At 40.1% G+C, this 19,989-nt stretch overlaps 1 protein-coding gene across 2 annotated transcripts in view; it reads right to left on the bottom strand.

Annotated features, from left to right (window-relative positions):
• The window catches only part of SOX30 (SRY-box transcription factor 30), a 1,614,116-nt gene that overhangs the window by 660,468 nt on the left and 933,659 nt on the right, over window positions 1-19,989 (bottom strand). Inside the window, exon 4 of one of the 2 annotated variants that reach the window (XM_044069330.1) lies at window positions 15,245-15,734. The exons of the other annotated variant lie outside the window; for it this stretch is intronic. Coding sequence (XP_043925265.1) covers window positions 15,245-15,734 — 490 coding nt within the window. The remainder of the gene's footprint in view (window positions 1-15,244; window positions 15,735-19,989) is intronic. 2 annotated transcript variants of the gene reach the window in all.

The raw sequence follows: 19,989 nt of genomic DNA, 5'->3' as shown, positions 1-19,989 counted from the left end.
TCCAAGAGATGAGGAACGAATAAAAAGTGACATCAGATTGGATAACACAGATGGAATGTTATGGTGAGTACATAACATTTAAATCTGATCATGTCATTTTCATTCATTCCTCAACTGCTGGGACAGAGTCCCCAGCTACCCAAGTCCCAAAAGGACTTTAAGGAAGGATATTGCCAAAGGCTGCTCCTCCCCTAGAGACCAGATCCAGTTTGTAATCAGCAATAAAAGGTATGAGGATTAGCCCAATTTGCAACTGCACAAATATCATCCAAGGAAGTTCAGGAACAAAAGGCTGATGGGGTTGACATATACCTGGTGGAATTAGCTCCAGATGGTTTTGGTAAAGGTAAACCCACCACGGGTAATACAATCAGTTAACCATTCGGCCAGAGTAACTTTAGATACTGGTTTGCCTAGTATGGACTCAGAAAAGGAAACAAACAATTTCTTGGACTTTTTCAGATCCTTAGTTCTGTGAAGATAGAAACATAGCTATCTGAGCACATACAATAAATGTAACATGTACTTGGCTTTGTTTGAGAAATTGGGAAAGAAGACTGGGAGATTAATGACTTGATTAACATTAGACTCGGAAACCACCTTTGGTAAAAAGGATGCATTCATTCATAAAGAAACCCTAATTTTGTGAAAACTTACTACATAAGGAACGAATACCTAATGAATTTTTCTTCTTCTCTCAATTAACATATTTGCCTGGTATTTACCTAAACTGTCAACATATATCAACTCTCTCTCTGCAGTGAGTAACTATGCTACTAAATGCACCTTTGTTGTATTATGTCATGATGTTACTCTGATTTTTTTTTTTTACTTTAAGCATTGCTACATTCCTTGTAAACAACTTAATGCTAACCAAATTTCTCAAACATATTGTTACTGCATTCTCAAAATACTGTATTCTCAAAATACTGTACTTTTGCCTTGTATACATTCATATCATATATTTCTCTCTGTTTTTGTACCGTTAAGTATCTTACAACTTGAATTGTTAGGTTTTTCTTATTTTTTAAATTCCTTTCCTAGAGCTTTTCTCCTCGGGTCTCTGCTGAAAAGGGGCTCTCTGGGGCCAGTAGGACTAACCCAGTTAAGAAATGTAAAAATACGTAAAAATAAATAAAAAAGGAGGTTTAAAGAACAAGGCTTGAAGTTCAGACACTCTTCTGGCACATGTAATAGCAACTAAGAAAACAGTTTCCCCAAGTCAAAAATTTTAGATCAGATTTAGCCAAAGGTTCAAAGGGAGACTGATTCATTGCCTGGAGCACAGCATTTAAATCCCAAGGTGGGGTAGGATCCTTTAACAGCGGTCTAACTAAAAGGTTCCTCTTAGAAAAGTTGTGCAAAGTTTAAAGGAAGCTAAGGTGGAATTATTTACTCCCAGTTGGAAGTGGCTGGTAATTGGACTCTAATGGTTGAAGAATAGCACATTCATTGAAAATTACAGCTAAAAAGTCAAGGGCATTTGAAATCTGTGCTCAAAAAGGGTCTAAGTTTTTGCTTAGGGCCCAAAGAACAAATCTTTTCCATTTACTCTTGTAAATCTTTCTAGTGGAAGCTTTACAGGAAGATAATAAAATGTGATGGACGGGGGAAAGACAGCTTGGCTGTCTAGCAATCAACGGAACTGGAGAAGCCATGCAGTCAATTTGAGGCCTGTTAAGTCTGGATAAGTCATGCCTGTCGAATGAGACAAGAGGTCTGGAGCTGGATCCAGAATCTGTGGTGGATGTAGAAGATGAGGCCAAAGGAAGTGAAACCAAAACTGATGTAAGACACAATGAGGATAAATGTGCTCTTCAATCGAGATGCTTTCTGTAAAACTTTGGGAATAAGGGGTAATGTGGGATAAGTGTAAAAGAGATCAGGGGATTAGGGCGAAGTATGTGCTGCATTTGTTGTTGAGGTAACAGGCAAAAAGATTGCAGCATGGTTGGCCCCATTGACGGAAAATCCTCTTCACCACGTTGACATTGAGAGACTACTTGTTAGGTTCATAGGTAGGTAACTAGGCTATCGGCCCGAGGGCCTATGTAAGCCTAGCCAACAAGGTTCCCAGGCTTATGCCACCCAAGAAAGTTATTTTCATGTGCCACTGTCGAGAAGAGACACAGAAGTGATCCCCGGGGTGTACTTCCTATTTCCCATCCACTCATCAAGATTTTTCTTGAAGACTGCTAATGAAGATAGGTTCATAGGTACATACTAGGAAAAACCTGAGGTCAGTATCAAACCCTGTATCTTGTGTCTATGAGGTGAAGACCTTAAACATTATGCCAAACCCACTACTACTACTTAGGCGCTTAGACATCAAAATGGACCTGCTTAGCCTGTCTATAATCACACTGGATTTCCCTGGGATGTGCTTTGCTATTAGAAAGTGAATGGAAGAGTTCACTCATTGCCAAACTCTCACAGCTTCTTGACAAACAGGGTAAGATCTGATTCCCCCTTGTGTGCTGATATACCAGAATACTGACATATTTTCCTTCTGAATAGCAATAGTCCCGGTTGGGAGAGTGTCTTCAAAGGCTTGCAGTGCTAGGAGGGCAGCTCTCACCCCCAGGGCATTGATATTTTCTTGGTTTCTACAGAAGACCATGTGCCTTGAACTGTCCTCCTAAGAAATGCCACCCACACTTGAACTAGGAAGCATCCATGATCAATGTGGCCTTGAGTTGAGAGAGAGAACAAAAAAACAGCCCTCGTGGAGTTGATTGCAGTGGATCTACCATAGTGAGTGATTTTTACTAGCATGGATAATGGATGTTGGAGAACAGATCACCAGTTGAGCCGAAGAGGTAGCTTTTTCGGGTCCAAAAGCTTTCGGTTCTTTGGATGAATCCTTTGTCTGCTTCTTCGACAGGTCTGATTCTGGAGCCGTGGAAGAAGACCTCTTAGAAGACTTGTCTGATCTAGGAGATTGAGACTGGTGGGAGGATTTCGAGTAGCTCTGTTTCCCTTCTAGTGCCTCGGAAAAAGGAACTTTCAATAAATCTAACAACTTGTTTTTCCTCTCCAAAAATACTCTGAAGCTGAATGCATGACAAAGAGCATGACTTTTGCAGATGGACAGCACCTAAACAGTACACACAATTGGTGTGTCCATCTGTCAAGGGCATTTTCTGGCTGCACTGATCACATTTTTTGAAGCCCGAACGCTTAGCTTCTTTGGCATCTTTAGACATGACTAGCAACAGTACAAGGCAGACTATTAATACCACTACTAAACAATCAGAAGAACAACTTTTTTTTTTATATATCAACAACTACAAACAAAGCAAAGGGAAGCCATAGGAGAAGTCTCTAACTTAAATGATAAATCCTCACTGGAAAAAACGGCAAGGGAAGGGGGGAAGCCCTCTAAGTTAAATGGGTTGAAAGGGAGCTTCTAACTCAGACTACCTAACGATATAGAAAATAGGGGGAACAAGATAGCTTTAAATGTCAAAGACCCAAAAAAACTCTCCAAGTCAAATGATTTTAGGATTGGGACAAGGGGGAAGATAAACGGCCTAGCAAAAGACGACGGCCAGCAACAAACAGTACAAAATATTGCAACGGATCTAGAAAAACTTGTGTACCACACTAAAAGCAAATAATCCAACAAACACGGTAAATAATTAGAGCAAAAAAAACACTATAAAAGAAGAATAATGATTCCACTTTGCCTGGAGCCTCGTAGGAAGCACCCAATCTAGTTTAGTGGCAAATGAGATCTGGGTAATCTCCCTAAGCATGATGGGATAGGGTATAGTCTTGAGCTAGTGGAAGCTCTCGAGCTTTAGTATAGGCAGAGTCCAAACAGATTCTCTTTTCTGAAACCAACCAGCAAAGAATGAAGCCGAGATGGGACAACATAACATTAGAGAATATAAAAACATATGTAACAAGAAAATAAATAAAAACTAAATTTATTTATTTGACATTTGTTGACCGGGTTAGTCCGTCTGAGCTTGCACCCTTTTTCAGCAGAGGCCTCGGGAGAAAAGCTCCAAAGAACAAAATGTATATGAATAATAATAAATATAAATTCTTGATTACAAATTTAACAAATAATAAGATGCACAGGACTGTTTTGAGAAAAATTAAGTATTATAAGAAGTATAACAGGAGTGGAACTTAGGATATAATTAAAGAAGAACTCTGTAAGTAGGGCAGAAGAAAATTAGAAGTGAGGAGAGAGGTGGTTAGTAAGAACAAGGAGAGATTAGGAAGAGGAGACATGGCTAGGATCAAGTGTTAGCTACTATGCTGTGAGATAACGTGGAGAGTAGAAGTAAAAAGTATCAAATTAGTATACGGGGTAACAGTTGGCAGGGGTAAGGTGAGACGTAGGTGGTAAAAATAGAACCAAGCAGAGAAATGGAGCAGGTAGTTGGTAGCAGGGAGCAGAACAGGTGGAAAGTGTGTGGGGGGGGGGGGGTTGAGAAGACAGGGAGGGAAAACTGAAGGGAAATATTAAGTGGGGTGGCTGCAGTTATATTCCCAGGCAGAAATTAGGTGATTGATTTTTGAGGGTAGTCATGAAAACATGTGTATGGGTTAGATTTCTAAAGGACATAGGAAGCTAATTCCATGCTAGTGCTGGAAGGTAGCTGTAGAGGTTTTGTCTAAGTAATTTTGTGGGGGGTTTTAGATTTGTAAGAGCCCTAGGTCAGAGCTCCTAAGGGAGCATAATGGGTTACACAGAGAGAGAGAGAGAGATGAGGAAGGATATGCTAGGATAAGAGGATGGTTTGTTTAGGATAGAGTGGATAAGTAGAGTCAGTAAGAGGGGGATGGAAATTCTAGCCAATTAAGTGGTTGAAGAGGAAGGGAGTGGTGGGATTTTAGGTGGCATGTTAGCTGCAAATCTAGCAACTTTATTGTATGCGGTTTCCAGTTTAGATAGCAGAGATGACTAGGTTAGTAAGGATCTGAAAGCAGTAGAAGAGGTTAGGTAGGAGAAAAGCCTGGGAAAGTGAAATTCTGGAGTTGGGAGTAAGGAACCTTTGGTGTCTATAGAGTAGGCCAAGCTTTTGGTGGGTTTTCTTTATACAATGGCGTACATGGAAGTTGAATTTAAGTTAGTCATCAATGATAACTCCTAGGAGCTTTGTGTGGGAGTCAGGTGAAATAGCAGTGCTAATGAGTTAAGATATTGAAAAAGAGGATTTCAGATGGTTAAGAGATTTAGGTAGAAAAAGGAGTTTTGTCTTTTTTTGGGTTCAGTATCGGTTGTTAGTAAGCCAAGATTTGGCAAGATTAAATGAGGTTTGAGTGAGTGTGTACAGGTCAGGACGGTCGGCAACGGAGATAATAATGGAGTCATCAGCATACTGTATAAGGGAAGATTGAGGACAGGATGTATGTAGTTATTTAGTAAAGATGTTATAAACTTACTTATAGTACAAAAAACAGGAACTACATAAACCTAACACTTGAAAGCTCGTAATCCATATCTGTTTGCAATGGTGGCAAATGAGATCGGAGATATGTTAAGTTGGTGGGGCACTGTGGGTAAAAGGAGGAGCTCGAGAGTTCAAGAATCCTACTCTCTAGATGAAATGGCAGAATCCGATCCAGGTATCAGATCCAAACCCAACAGCTGAGGAAGAATGAAAATGACAATATTAGATCAATATGTTGCCAAACAGAAAAATGGAGACTCAGACTTTTTGGAAGAAAAAAGGGGCCAGGATAAGAGTGGTTCAGAAGTTCCCTTGAATAGTCATTCAGACTTGTTGGACTTTTCTTGATTTTGGGAGGTTTTAAACTTCTTTTTGGAACCCCTTGTCATTTCTTCTTAAATGTCTGTTTAGCTATATCTTGTAGAGACTGTTTATTCTGTTTTTTTGCCAAAACTGGATGAGAACATAGAAAATCTCTTGGAAATTTTGGAAAAGGAGGGCTGAAAAATCTTAGAGATTCCCTGGATTATCTTGCACCTTTCATCATATTTTTTGATCACCTCTGCAGCAGAGGTACCAAACACTAAATCTTTATCGAAAGGAGAATTTAAAATCTAATTTTTTCATTAACTGGGAAGTTCTGAGAATCCAACCTTACAAGAAAAAAAACTACAGATCAATCATTCCTCATATTTTCACAATTTGCCAGAATAAACTTGTAATATATGAGTGTGACAATTCAAAATTCTGAAAATCAAAGTTACAGAACTATATATTTTTCCAATACCTATCAATAATTTTCCACCCCTATAAGAAACAGCAAGATTGGAATTAACTGAGTGCTTAGCAGCAGTGGGATCAACTAAAGCTATAGCTGCTGGGTCAGATTTGGGAACAGTGTATAAAAATTTTAAAAAAGATTGAGGAACGTTATGCAACCTATCTTTTTAGGGACGGCTGTCCAATCATCAGGAAAATTGCAAGTGGTAACACATATATCCTCTTAAGGAGGCAGAATAGGGGACATGTATGTAGGTTCTGGAAAATCCTTCTGCAACAACGTATAGTATTTTCTGACTAAATGAGAAACCCCAGTGTTCTCCCACTGAAAACAAAGGCACATAATCTAACGTACTCTCAGAGAAAGAGACCCCACTCCAGATAGAGAATCAGAAACTGAGCTCTCCTCAGAGTCTGAATCAGAAATCTGAGGGGAAAAAAAAGAGTCCAGTATCCAGTCCTGTATCTTGCTCTTAAGATTCAAAATCTTGCATCTCTTCAGGAAAATAGGAATCCCTCTTTCGTTTTACTAGAAGGTACTTTACAAAAAGGATTAACAGCCTGAATTAAACTCTGAGCCAATCCAAGTAGACTACTCCTATCCAAAGAAAACTGAGGAGGAGTAGATACGTTTCATTTTTTGTTTCTTTTTGACAAGAAAAATGAGGCCAACCGTGTTACTAATGGTGGCAGCAGCTTCCCTAGGGATAGGCACTGCATTCTGACATAATAGAGACATCTTCCCTGTTCCCTCTCTCAGGACCAAGAGTGGCTCTCTCTTGCCCACTGAGAGGACCTCAACAGCCACAGAGGACATGGCTAGCCTCAGTCCACAGTGGCTGTAGGTGCTCCACCAAAGAGATCTGGAGTAAAAGATAAGGGGTGTAAGATACAACAAACAGCCAGAGCAGAGTCACCCACCTAAAGCTGAGGCAAATTGCTAGGCTGTTGTGGTGGCAAAGACCATTTGCTTATTTATTTTTTTTTTTTGTAGCTAGGAGGAGGACTGACTGGGGGACAAGTAGTATGTTCCATGGTTAAGCCGAAAATGGTGTCTCTTTCCCTGGGAAGACGAGCAGCAATTCCCGGTAAACACTTGCAGTCCACAAAAGTTACTTTTTTGACAGACATACACAGTAAAAAACATTTTAAAGCACTACGCCAACCCACAAGAGTAAAATAAACACAATTTCTCTACAGAAAAAAAGTTCACAGTTACTTTACCACTTTTAACCTGACAGAACAAAATGTGTGTTCTGTTTAAAAGTATATCTCAGTCTCGAGACAGTCCATTAAAACACAACACTCCTAGCTTTAAAATAACTTCCCCAAAGAGGAAAGTAATAAAACATCAACAAAATTGAGAAAATTGAAGTTTTTTCTTATCTGTCTGCAAAGGAAAGCACGAGCCAACTGTCAATCCTTGAAAGCTTCAGAAAAGCATATTCTTTAGCGGCAGTAAAGTTCTGAAGTTCACACCCAGACTTGTCTTTTAGTCAACTCAACTCGAGCTGCCTGAGAGTCTGGGCACATGTAAGACGTCCTGAAGCTTTGGAAGTTGACCTGTTGTTATATTCTTGGCAGGATATAACTCATATAGCTAAGGCTACTGCATCAGTGAGTAATATGATGAACATTTTCCAGAATCTTAAGGAAAACCTACAAATCCTTACACAGACTGTTAGAAGGGTGAAACTCTATCAAAGAAGGTTAAAGTCCCATAAATCAGTTACCTCCTCAAGTTTTAAACAACAAATAAGAGGCAGAGCACTTATCCGCTGAGACCAGTTTTGCAACTTCCAGAGGCAGCAAAGATATCTGAGCAAGTCAAGGAGAAGCCGGGTATTATGGGGCTGAAAATTTTGTTCGTGCTCAAGGTCAGAACACTAAATCATCCGGATTGGATACTAGCTTGGTTTGAGGACACATATATCGGATGGACTAGATGAATGGGATCATTCTATTATGTAAACGGTCCAGAATTTTATCTTCTTTGTCACTCGGTGAAAGGTTAGCATTAAGGTGCAGCCTGTTGCCAGCATTAGGAGCAGCTGAAATGGCAGATGGGTCAGATCTAAGCTAAGAAAAAAGAAATGTATTAGCCTGGGATATCTCACACAATTTATCTGCTTTTTTAGGGACTGGCATCTGGATGAATATAGGCAGCATTCAACACTTCCACCACGGCTAGCAAGACAGGAGGAATGGGAAAAGAATGAGATGTATATATCCACCTGCAACATCTCATAGTACCTCCTCACTTCAGGGAGAACATCTATTTGTTCCTATAAAAATACATCAATCATTATGGCAATGGTCTGATTAAAAGAAAATTCCTCCACGGGAAGATAAGAATTACATTTCTGTCTCACTAAGAGTTGAGCCTGAGAATCTGCAGGAGAAGAAACCCTATTTCTGCCAATGTCAGAATTGTTAAACCCTGTCTCCTAAGGAACAACCTTACATGGGGTGATCACTTGTAATGGCTTCTATGTACCAGGATTTTATGCTTGCAATATCTATCTAGCCAAGGTAAGAAAGTCATCTATTTTTAATAGTAGATACTTCTTATGAAGAGTAATGTTTAATTTTTTTATTTTTTTTCTTAAAAAGAGTTCTAGTAGATGACTGACTCTAAGAAGGGCTATTTGACAAGTCTAATGGTATCTTGCCCCAGTTACTCCACAAATGACCTCCAGAAGTGTCTCCCAGATCTAGGAAAGATGGTTCTCCCAAGCCCATATCAGACACTGGAACAGCTACACAAGACATGGCTGATCCCCAGTTCATGATGACCACAAAAGAGGAAGCCGGAGTGGTAAGTGAGTGGTCTGAGGAACAAGAAATGGTTACTGGAGATTCAATAACTGTCGGCTGAGGCAATGACCGAGTCTGTGACAATGGCAAGGACTCCTTGGGAAGAGATTTTGTCTTTCTAGGTACTGATGGAGAAGAACCAGCTGTACCAGTCTAAGTATCCAAACTGAAGCCGGGAAAGAGATGCTAAAAGGTAAGCATAGTTGGAGAAAGTTAGTCAAAAAGTAGGATGTCACCAAGTGTTCAAAAGCAGCACACTTTCACTCACAATACTGTCCCCAGTCCCATCATCTTAACAAAGTAAAAGCAGGACACAGCTTCCCTGTCAGTACACTTCAAACACTCATAACCAACTGACTGAAATCAAAAAGGCAGGTGAGTTTCACAAAGTGAATGTAAGCATTACAGTGATCCATACACACTTGCCTGTACCTCTATAAACATTTCTGACCTCCAAAAATTCAACGTTTACACAAGTAGTACACAATTTCTCACAAAATTAGCTTCAAATACCTTAGTAAATAGTTTTATCCAGAAACAGCTGTCTCTATCAGTAAACGTCTGATATTGTGAAAGAATACAGGCTTTCTTAACGGGGAAATACTGCAGTGAAAAAAAAAACAAATAAAAGATAAATTATTTTTCTTAAAAAAGCAACAATTTCTTAGTGGAGAAATTTCCCAATGTGGATTTATCTGCCAAAAATGAAACGCTCAGCCAATTCCTGCTCCTGTGATTGAAGCCCAAGCAATGTTTCTTCTTGAGATGGTGAGAAAGTACTAAAAGAAGCTTCACTATGACTGCTGATTTCCTTCATTGGGATTAGCCAATCAGCAATCAGGATGAAGGGGTGGTAGGGACGAGTTTTTTGAAGCTGACTGGTTGTTGTTTCCTGGGCAGGAAACAACCCATATAGCCCAAAGGCTAATGCAGTAGTGGGAATAATGAATATTGAAAGTGTAGCTAAAGTATACATCTCCTTTCCAATTTTATCCCTAGCCCTGCAGTCTTTAATAATGGGTTTTCCATAGTCACAGTTTCAGCTCTTAGCTGAAATAAAAAAAAAAAAAAAAAAGTTTATTGATGAAAATAAAAGAGGAAAGTTCCCCAAAGAGATTAGTTATCTATATAAAGCAATTAAAACTGGCATAGGGTGGGTGGATGACAGTCTGAAGTGTAAGCAAAGACTCACTGTTTTGGCTGGCAACAAGAAAGTTCTGTTTTTTGTTTTTCCACACCTCAATGCCCCTTGTGTACTACACTGCATTCTTGTGCTTTGGGCATACATCAGATCTACAGTATAACAGAAACGTACCCACGCTTTGATATGCTAGCTAGCTGCATAATATCCTTTGTAACTCCTTCAGGAACTTGACATCTCATCAGTAAGTTTTCAATGGAATGTCATGACATGGCATATGTAGTTTAGTGCCCTATAGCAAATATGCAAAATATACAAATTTTATAATTGTTCATTACCACAGATTCTTTTATCAGAAGATAGACAGCAACACTGCAAAGCAGGAACCTTTACAAGAATTTTGATAGCGACCACAGAATCAGTCACAGCAGTCTGAACCTAGCAATTCCATTACTTGGGATACTGGAAGATCTTGTCTGGCCTCTTCAGTACAGGTGCCATGACAATGAGGTCTTTCCAAAACTCTCTGATGGCAGAAACAAGACAGAGAGAACCACTGAGAAAGAAGGCCAGAAAGGGAAGACCAGAAAGCCTCCTGTAGAGGCTTTGTGGAGATTACTTGGGATCTAAGGGTCACCCTCCCTTTTGCCCCATTATCTTAAAGATCTCTTCAAATTTGGGATCATCTGGGAGAGATGGTGTGGAGTCTGCCCCATCCTCACTGCCTGCGCCCAGTATTGGGGACTCCAATAGGAAATCAGCATGCTTCCTCTTGCATATGTGCTCTTTACTTCTCCTTGTGGGAGAAGTAAGTATTCCAAGGAGAAGGAAGAAGCTCGGCTAGAACCAGCTATGTGATGGATATTCTGCTGCTGGTTCTCAAATTCTCTGTCCTGCTGCCAGTAAACTTAGTGGTTTAAGGAACACGTGGGAGAAAGTCCAAACTGATACAGACATAGTTGCAGGTGCCAGCCGTGTCTCACTCAGAAGAATCTGTAATATTAATATTGAAATCAACACTGAAGCAATGCTGGGGGACAAGATCACTAATGCTAAGCACCCAGCATCACTGACCATTGGTACTGATGCTAATGCTGACAACAACACTGTTGCTCAGCATGCCAGACCCGGACATGAATGATCCATCAGGCCTGTGCCAATACCATAAACCTCAGAATCAAAGGCTCAAAAGCTGAAGCACTGGAGATACTCAGCAGCACTGAGGATGTCAGTGTTCATACTGGTTGGCAGCAAGGACACCCTGCACTGACTGCATTAGTGCTGGGGTCCTACGGGCACTGATAACACCATCAATGTTGGAGGTGGTCCTGCAGATGAAATTCCCTCAGACACTGAAAGTTCTGCTGATGTTGACAGTGACATATAAAAATGTTGAATGGTTTCTTGGGTACTGGCTCCAGAATAGTAGCTAGTGAGAAGATTCCCCGGAAAAGCACCCCTATTCGCCACTGGAACTAATGGGAGAAAGGACAAGACTTATCTCCTGCTGCACAGAAGCAAAAAAAAAAAAAAACCTTCCTCGCAAAGTAACTGAAGAAGCCTGCCTTGGGTAATTTTTCTAGATGTGAGTTCACTGGGGATAAAACAGATCAAGACAAGAGGTCAGAGTGCACAGCATTATGATTCAGGGGAGAAGCTGCAGCATAAGAAAGTTTCAGATGTTGAACCGACTGAAAACTAGTGGTTTCAGTTACCAGTTGAAAAACATGAGCCTGATCATTTCAGATCACTTGATATAATGCAGGTTATTTTTTTAACTGAAACAAACTACAGGTAATAGTACATAAACTGTGCTGGTTTCTAAAACCGGTCCTCTTATCATGAACACCATTCCATCATCCTAAATGAGGCTACGAGTCTGTCCATTGCCCAGAAGAGTAACGTTCCTTCTCTCCCTCCTTAATATATTTCTCTTTTTGAACTATTGTCTTGCTCCAAGTTCCCTTTTCAAAAACAAACCATTCACTGGTAGCTTGCAAGTCATTCATGTCTAACCCATTCACTCCCACTTATTCAATATACAAATACTTTCACCTACTGTATCAAAAGGTTTGGAACACTCACTCATTTGTCTATACGACACCAGCCCTCTATTCAACAATTCATATCCAGGCTGACTCACCATCAACTTTTGAATAGGTCTGCACTTGCTTGAAACAGTACTCTATCACTATCTTCAAAACTGAAACAAATTTAAGTCAGAGTTTTGCCTGTGAGTATCTTTTACTGGAAAAATGTCCTGTATCCAAATTATATCATCCTCATTTCACTGGGTGATATTGTCACACAATCTGAGTTCTGTAATTTACAACTGGCTGTCCCTGTAATATACAGTCTTGCTTACATATACTGCATATATTACTGTAAGTTTTGTTTGTATTTTAATTCTCGCAGTAAGACCATAGCTGAAAAAGGACCCCTGGATCCAGTCAACAGCCCTTGGGTGTAGTCAACAACTTTAAGCACAACTCATAATTATCTATGTTGTCAATTTACCTCAAACAAAGAAAGAGTTACAATTGTATGCACAAGTCATAGTTATCTGTGTTGTGGTCAGATCTTAACAAAGAAATTTATTATGGCAATCTTCTGGGGATGTCTACACAAATGCAATTATTTACAGACATTAAGACAGCATTCAGAACAGAAGTCTTGCTCATGAATCACAGACTCCTCTGCGTTCTGAGAGACTTAAATACACATCAAGTGATTTAACAGCTGCAGTTTTGTCAAAATATTTAGCTAACAGACCAATAGTTTCTCAGTTGCGAGAATAACTAAAGATGGCCCTTGCCAACACTGTTTATGTATGAGATTGTCATACTGCCTACATCTTTACCTGCTGTTCCAGTATTAACTTTCAGTGTGACTAACTGTTAAGCAGCCATCCCTAAAGACAGATCTGGTAATACTGATAAGTGTTCTCAGAAAGTCCATTAAAAAGAGATATTTTCTTGAACCTGGGGAGATTACATGACCATTGAGAGTAGTAAGAAGAAATGAATAAGAACATGCTTATATCAGATTCAAACTACTGGCATGAGACTTGTCGATTTTGTGATAGCACTGATGACAATGCTTGATGCAACACATACTGTAAGTAAGTAATGCTAGAAATTTTGAATCTGTGCATTAAGTGAGGGAAGTAAGTATATCCATAAGTTTGTTACAAGCTACGGTACTTTTCTGTTATCGGGGCAACACTGTTAACACGATCGTTCAGCTGTAATCCAGTTCGTTAGCATGTCTGTTAACCACTTGTCTGTACAAATTATTTGTTGCAATAATTTGTTTATTTGTAAAAAATAGAAGTTTTTTTAAATCGTACACACATCTCATTAACAGACGTATTAAGGTCCTAGATTACAGCTGAACGATCACGTTTAAAATACTGCCTCGCTAAGTTACAAGGACAGAAAGTTGAAAAATAAAGAAATACTTCCAATTCAGATAACAGGCCTTTTTTTAATTTTGCTATACACACCACATTACTTGGCATGAAATGAACTATCTCCCTTTACAGTGTCGTAATTCACATGTAGTCCATGCAGTTCTCAAGTGGCGAAACTTGAACACATACTCATGATGAATATATTTCATCAGAGGGATTGTTCTTCTTTTGGCATGAAATGATGTTAGAAATGCAGTGAAATGGCTATGTATATGTCTGCCTTGAAGTACTTACAACACAGAAGTTGTTAAGATGCGACTTGGAATTGAAGTAATGTTAACCCTTCGTAGAATAAAATATTAGTACATCCCAACAGTGGTCATTTCCGTTGTCAGCGATGCCTTGCTAAATCAGTGGCTGATGCTTTAAAAAAGGAAACACTTTAATACTACTCATTTGCTTGTTTTTTTTTTTTTTGTGTTTTGATTTTTTTAATATTCCGTTATTTGGCAATGTTTTTAACTATTCTGTTATCGGGCAAACAGTGTAGATGCAGCTGCTGAGCTGCGAATCCACTGTCAAACCATGTATTTTTGATGTTAATGTTACCAGGCGTGTGTCAAATCATTACATGGATAATATTTAAAAAAATAAGCTGTAACCACTACATTTTACACACACCTGTTAAGATTAAAATCAACCATACACAGTTGGACACTGGATTCGGAGCTCAGCGACCGCATTAACAGTGTTGCCCTGATAACGGAAAAATACCCAAGCTACAATAACATTATCATCTGAAGGAATCCATGGCTCATTTCAATCATGTGATTATACTGCAAAAGCAGCTAATACAAATGTATTATTACCTACCACACTTAAGAGCTGCTGACACTCAACACATTTATTGCTACAAAAAGTCATTCTTCTGTTACTCAAAAGAAAAAGTAAAAAAAAAAAAGAGAAAAACATTGCCCCCTTGCTGCTTCTTAACTTTGATATTATTCTGGCTGGCACAATGGAGCACAGAGAGTAACTCCGTCATTGGCACCAAGAAACCAATTTAAGAATGGACTTGAATTACTTAGACGGATGGCCTAGAAATGGTAACCTTTGCAGGGAAGAGGTAACGTACAATATATTGACGGCAAACTACAGTGACAACTCAGGGATATACCAAAAACACAGTGCAGCTATTTGGACACCAGAGAGTGGCTGTATAATCTTTCAGTTACACACTTGTAACATACTATTCTGCAGAGAAATGCTGTTTAAATTGAGCATAAAAAATAACATGATGAGGCATGGCTGTACGTCTTCCTTGGCAGCACATCTTAAACTGATACAATTAAAATTAGTCAGTACTACACCCAGCTATACTATTTTTGCCACTAGATGAAGGGACATTATTTCACATATTCAGTAGCCATGTCAGGGAGATGCAGAGTAGATCTGCAGTTTGGTCCTTTGTTTACTATTTACATTTTCAATATCTGTATTTTGCTGCTTTATAAATTAAATACTATGAAAAACAGTACAAACAAGTGTTCTTTTAACCACTAAGAAACTCAAACGTTCATAAAGCTTCAACACAACTGAAATTAGATGCTTAAAAGAATTTATTATGAGTACACTGACTCAAACTAAAAAAAAATCTATTTAAATTCAAACTTTAAAAAGTACCTTGATGAAAACTGTTGTGATTCTGGTAAAAACCACACATGAACAGAGGGAAGCTGAGAATAAGGCTCAGGGACACTTGCTGGAAGTCCATTTGGTGAAGGCTGGTAGACATGTGGATAAGGCGCTGGCAGTGCTTGAGGCAGTAATAAATGTCTGTGGCAACCTGCACAACAAACTTCCGTGGTCTGCTGACTATCTGTAGTTGCTAATTTGCTAAAGGTAGTGCTTCCACTGTTTTGATACCTGATGGAACTTTCTGACATAATGCCTGTGAGTCTCACTGCTGAGCTATTTGCTGAACAACTTTGTCCCATTAGGTTAGTATGGCTCTCCAGCTGGGTAGGTACCATGGCGCACATAGATGGTCCAAGTGGCAAATCTGATGATGAGACAACTGCCTTAGCAGGACTGACATTATGCGGTAAAGAGGAAGTGGGAGCCAAATGCTGGGCTATGGCAGCTTGTAACTCAGCAGCTGAATGGACTTTACCTTTTCAGAAAAAAAATGCAAGCTGGTCATTTCTAAACAGTGCATAAAGGTTACAAACTTACCATATTAATATAATTTATATCACAACATTCTTCTATATACTTAGAATACTTAAGTTAATTCCTTGCCATGCATGATAGTCTAAAAGCATTTAAATTGAGAGACAAAGAAAATGCCTAGGCACTAATGACTGTATGAGGTACTAACCAAAACAGCAAAGCCTCAAGACAGAAGTTAACTTTGCATTAAATCCTTACATACAAGTTTATACACGGTGCAAACCATCAAATATGATAATTTTTACTATACCATCTAGCCACTATTGCTTTACCAAATCTAGACTTGCACTAACTGTAGTGATAAGTCTCACAACGGTTATAAAAAGAGGGGTAGACAGGCAGCATAGTGCAGTAGCATAATACCATAATAGTACGTTATAAGGGATGACTGCTGCAGTAGCCCTAGCTGTTTGGGTACTGCCCCTACACCAGTCAGCTTCCCAAAGCATTGGGTACCATCCCTGTGCTCCAACTGCCAGGACCATGCAAGGTGCTCTTTATAAAAGGCAGCTGGAGCATGAAAGTATTTCAGAACATTTTTGCCCAGGAATCAGGAGAAAAAAGAAGTTATGTACTTACCATAATGTTCCAGCTATGTTGTCCACTTTCATTTATCCTTGACAATTGGGTTTGGTTCCAATATTGGACCGACTCGGCTGTTACTACAGCTCGCACAAGCCAAAAACTCTCGAGCGTCACCCTTACCCATAATAACCCTCTTCCAGTTACCTCAAATTGAGTTTGCAGATAGTGGAAACTATCTGCTATGGCTTCATAAGAATAAGTAATATGAAGGCATTTGTTCCACCAAGAAATCTTCAAAGGCTGAGGGAGGGAAGTCAAGGATAAATGAAAATGGACAACATAGATGGAACATTATGGTAAGTACATAACTTCTTTATCTGATGTTGTCAATTTTCATTTTATTCTTGATGACTGGGGCAGAGACCTCAGCTACCTTAGACCTTGGCAGGACTCAAAGATGGATATTCCTGAGCAGCAATGAACCAAAGGATGCTCTACCTTTGAGACCAAATACAATTTGTAATGAATAATAAAGGTATGTGGAGAAGCCCAGGTTGCTGCTGCACAAATAACATCCACTGAAGCCCTTGACTGAAAAACTGCTGAAGTGGCTATGGATCTTGTAGAGTGTGCCTTAATTGGCCTAGGTAAAACAATTTTGTCCTTATTGTAGATAAAGGAGATGCAATCCTTGAACCATATGTCTAAGGTCACCTTGCTGACTGGTTTACCAAACCGCGTACTAGAAAAGGAAACAAATAGCTGGTCAGATTTTCTTATGTCTTTTGTTCTGTGAAGATAATGCCTAAGAACATCTAGCAAGTGTAGGCAGTATTCACCTTTGTTCGTAAAGCTGGAAAAAAATACTGGCAACTCAATAGTCTGACTGATACTGGATTCTGAGACTGCTTTAGGTAGGAAGGAGGGATTAGTTCATAAAGAGACTGTGTCTTTGTGAAAGATCAAATAAGGTGGCTTACATGACAAAGCTTGAATTTTTGAAATTCTCCTAGCGGAGGTTATAGCTACTAAAAATAAAGTTTTCCATTTCAAACATTTTAGATCACAATCTGTATATGATTTGAAAGGGGAATGAATAATGGTCTGTAACACTAGATTTAAATCCTAAGGTGGAGAAAGGTCCTTAAAGGGAGGTTTCAACAAAAGTATCCCTCTTAAGAAGGATTTACAAAGTTTGTGGGAAGCTAAGGAGCATTCTCTGAAACCATTATGGAAATTAGAAATTGCTGGTACAAGATATGTACGAGGGTAGTGGGACAGCGGTGAGGTCTGCTGTGGGAGTGACGGATGCGTTTAAGGTGGAGGTGGGATTACATCAAGGATCAGCTCTGAGCCCTTTCTTATTTGCAATGGTGATGGACAGGTTGACAGTCGAGATCAGACAGGAGTCCCCGTGGACTATGACGTTTGCAGATGACATTGTGATCTGTAGTGAGAGTAGGGAACAGGCGGAGGAGACCCTGGAGAGGTGGAGATATGCTCTAGAGAGAAGAGGAATGAAGGTCAGCAGGACTAAGACAGAATATATGTGTGTGAATGAGAGGAAGGATAGAGGAATGGTGATAATGCAGGGAGTAGAGGTGGCGAAGGTGAATGAGTTTAAGTACTTGTGATCAACAGTTCAGAGTAATGGTGAGTGTGGAAGAGAGGTGAAGAAGAGAGTACAGGCAGGATGGAGTGGGTGGAGAAGAGTGTCAGGAGTAATTTGTGACAGACGAGTACCAATAAGAGTGAAAGGGAAGGTCTACAAGAGACCAGCTATGTTATACGGGTTGGAGACAGTGGCATTGACAAAAAGGCAGGAGTCAGAGCTTGACGTGGCAGAGTTGAAGATGTTAAGATTTGCACTGGGTATGACGAGGATGGACCGGATTAGGAATAAGTATATTAGAGGGTCAGCCCAGGTTGGAAGGTTTGGAGACAAAGCCAGAGAGGCAAGATTACATTGGTTTGGACATGTGCTGAGGAGGGATGCAGAGTATATTGGGAAAAAGATGCTAAGGATGAAGCTGCCAGGTAACAGGAAAAGAGGAAGGCCTAAGATAAGGTTTATGGATGTGGTGAGAGAGGATATGCAGGTGGTTGGTGTGACAGAACAAGATGCAGAGGACATGAGGAAATGGAAACAGTTGATCTGCTGTGGCGACCCCTAACGGGAGCAGCCGGAAGAAGAAGAAGTTAGTTGAATTTTAATGGTAAAAGGTGAAGTCCCTGCATAGAAGAGAGAGGCTATGAAGTCTAATATATTATCTATAGATGCAGAAAAGGGGTCAATATACCTTTCACAAGCCCATATGGAAAATCTCTTCCATTTACTCGTGTATAGTTTATGGGTGGAAGGCTTGTGTGAAGCTATGAGAATATGGTGCATGAGGGAAGATAGATTAATTCACCTGGCAATTAGTGGAACTGAAGGAACCATGCTGTCAGCTTGAGGTTCAAAATGTCTGGATGAACTAGTCCCTCTGGATGGGACAGAAGGTCTGGAACTGGGTCCAGAATCCAAGGTTGTTGAATTAGATGAGGCCAAAGAAAGGGGAACCAAATCTGTCGAGGCCAAAAGGGTGCAATGAGGATTAATTTGCTCTTCAACTTGGGTGCTCTCTGTAGGAATTTGGGGATTAGAGAAATCAGGGGAAAGGTGTATAGTAGTCTGGGGGGGGGGCAAATATGGAGAACAGCATCTCTCTGTGACTCCCCCAGAGGGGGGATTAGGGTAAAGTAGTTGCTGCACTTGCTGTTTAGGGGAGAGGCAAACAGGTCACAGCAAGGCTGCCCCCACTGACAGAAAATCCTTTCTGCCACTTTTGGATTGCGAGACCACTCATGGGGCATGAGCATCTATATGCTCAGTTTGTCCACTATTACATTGGATTTCCCTGGAATGTGAATTGCTATCAGAAAGTGGTTGGAAAAGATTTCCCACTGCCACACTCTGAGTGCTTCATAGCAAAGGGTGTACGATTTTGTTCCTTCTTCTTTGCTGATGTACTAAACTACTGACATATTGTCTGTTTTAATTGCAATCATTGCCAGATGAAGAACAGATTGAAAGGCTTGCAACGCAAAAAGCACCACTGTTAGCTCCAGAACATTGATATGCAAGTTGGCCTCTGTAGGGGACCAAGTGCCTTGGACAGTCTTGCCCAGATAATGCCCGCCCACCCTATCTGGGAGGGGTCCATGGTCACTATGGCCTTGGGTTCTGAAGGGGTGAATGGGTGGCCTAGAAGAACCTCTTTGGAAAGAATCCACCAAGCTAGATCTTTTCTGTACTGGCTGGTGATCAAAATCTGGTTTGACATGGGAGGGTGTAAAAAGGACCATTGAGACAGCAGAAGCCACTGTACAATTCTCATGTGATACCTCGCTAGGGGTGCTAGAGTTATGGTTGTTGCCATGGAGCCCAGAGCCGGTAGGAGTACATACTTTCTTGCTGTGTATTATCCTTTGAACCTGTGTTCTGATTCTCTGAAACCTTTCAGGAGGAAGAGAAGCCATGGTTGCTGTTCTATTTACTATAGCCCCTATGAGCTGTAAAGTTTGAGTTGAAGTCAACAGGGATTTTTTTTGTAGTTTATTGTTATTCCCAAATAAGTGCAGGTCTGAAGAACAAAGTCCTTGCTTCTATCAGAAGATGCCTGGTCGGA

Source organism: Protopterus annectens, chromosome 4.part0 (genome assembly GCF_019279795.1).
Source record: "Protopterus annectens isolate FY-2018-M chromosome 4.part0, PAN1.0, whole genome shotgun sequence".
Classification (NCBI taxonomy): Eukaryota; Metazoa; Chordata; order Ceratodontiformes; family Protopteridae; genus Protopterus; species Protopterus annectens.
Note: the sequence above shows the minus strand (reverse complement) of the source record. Positions and strands in the feature narration are given on the sequence as shown.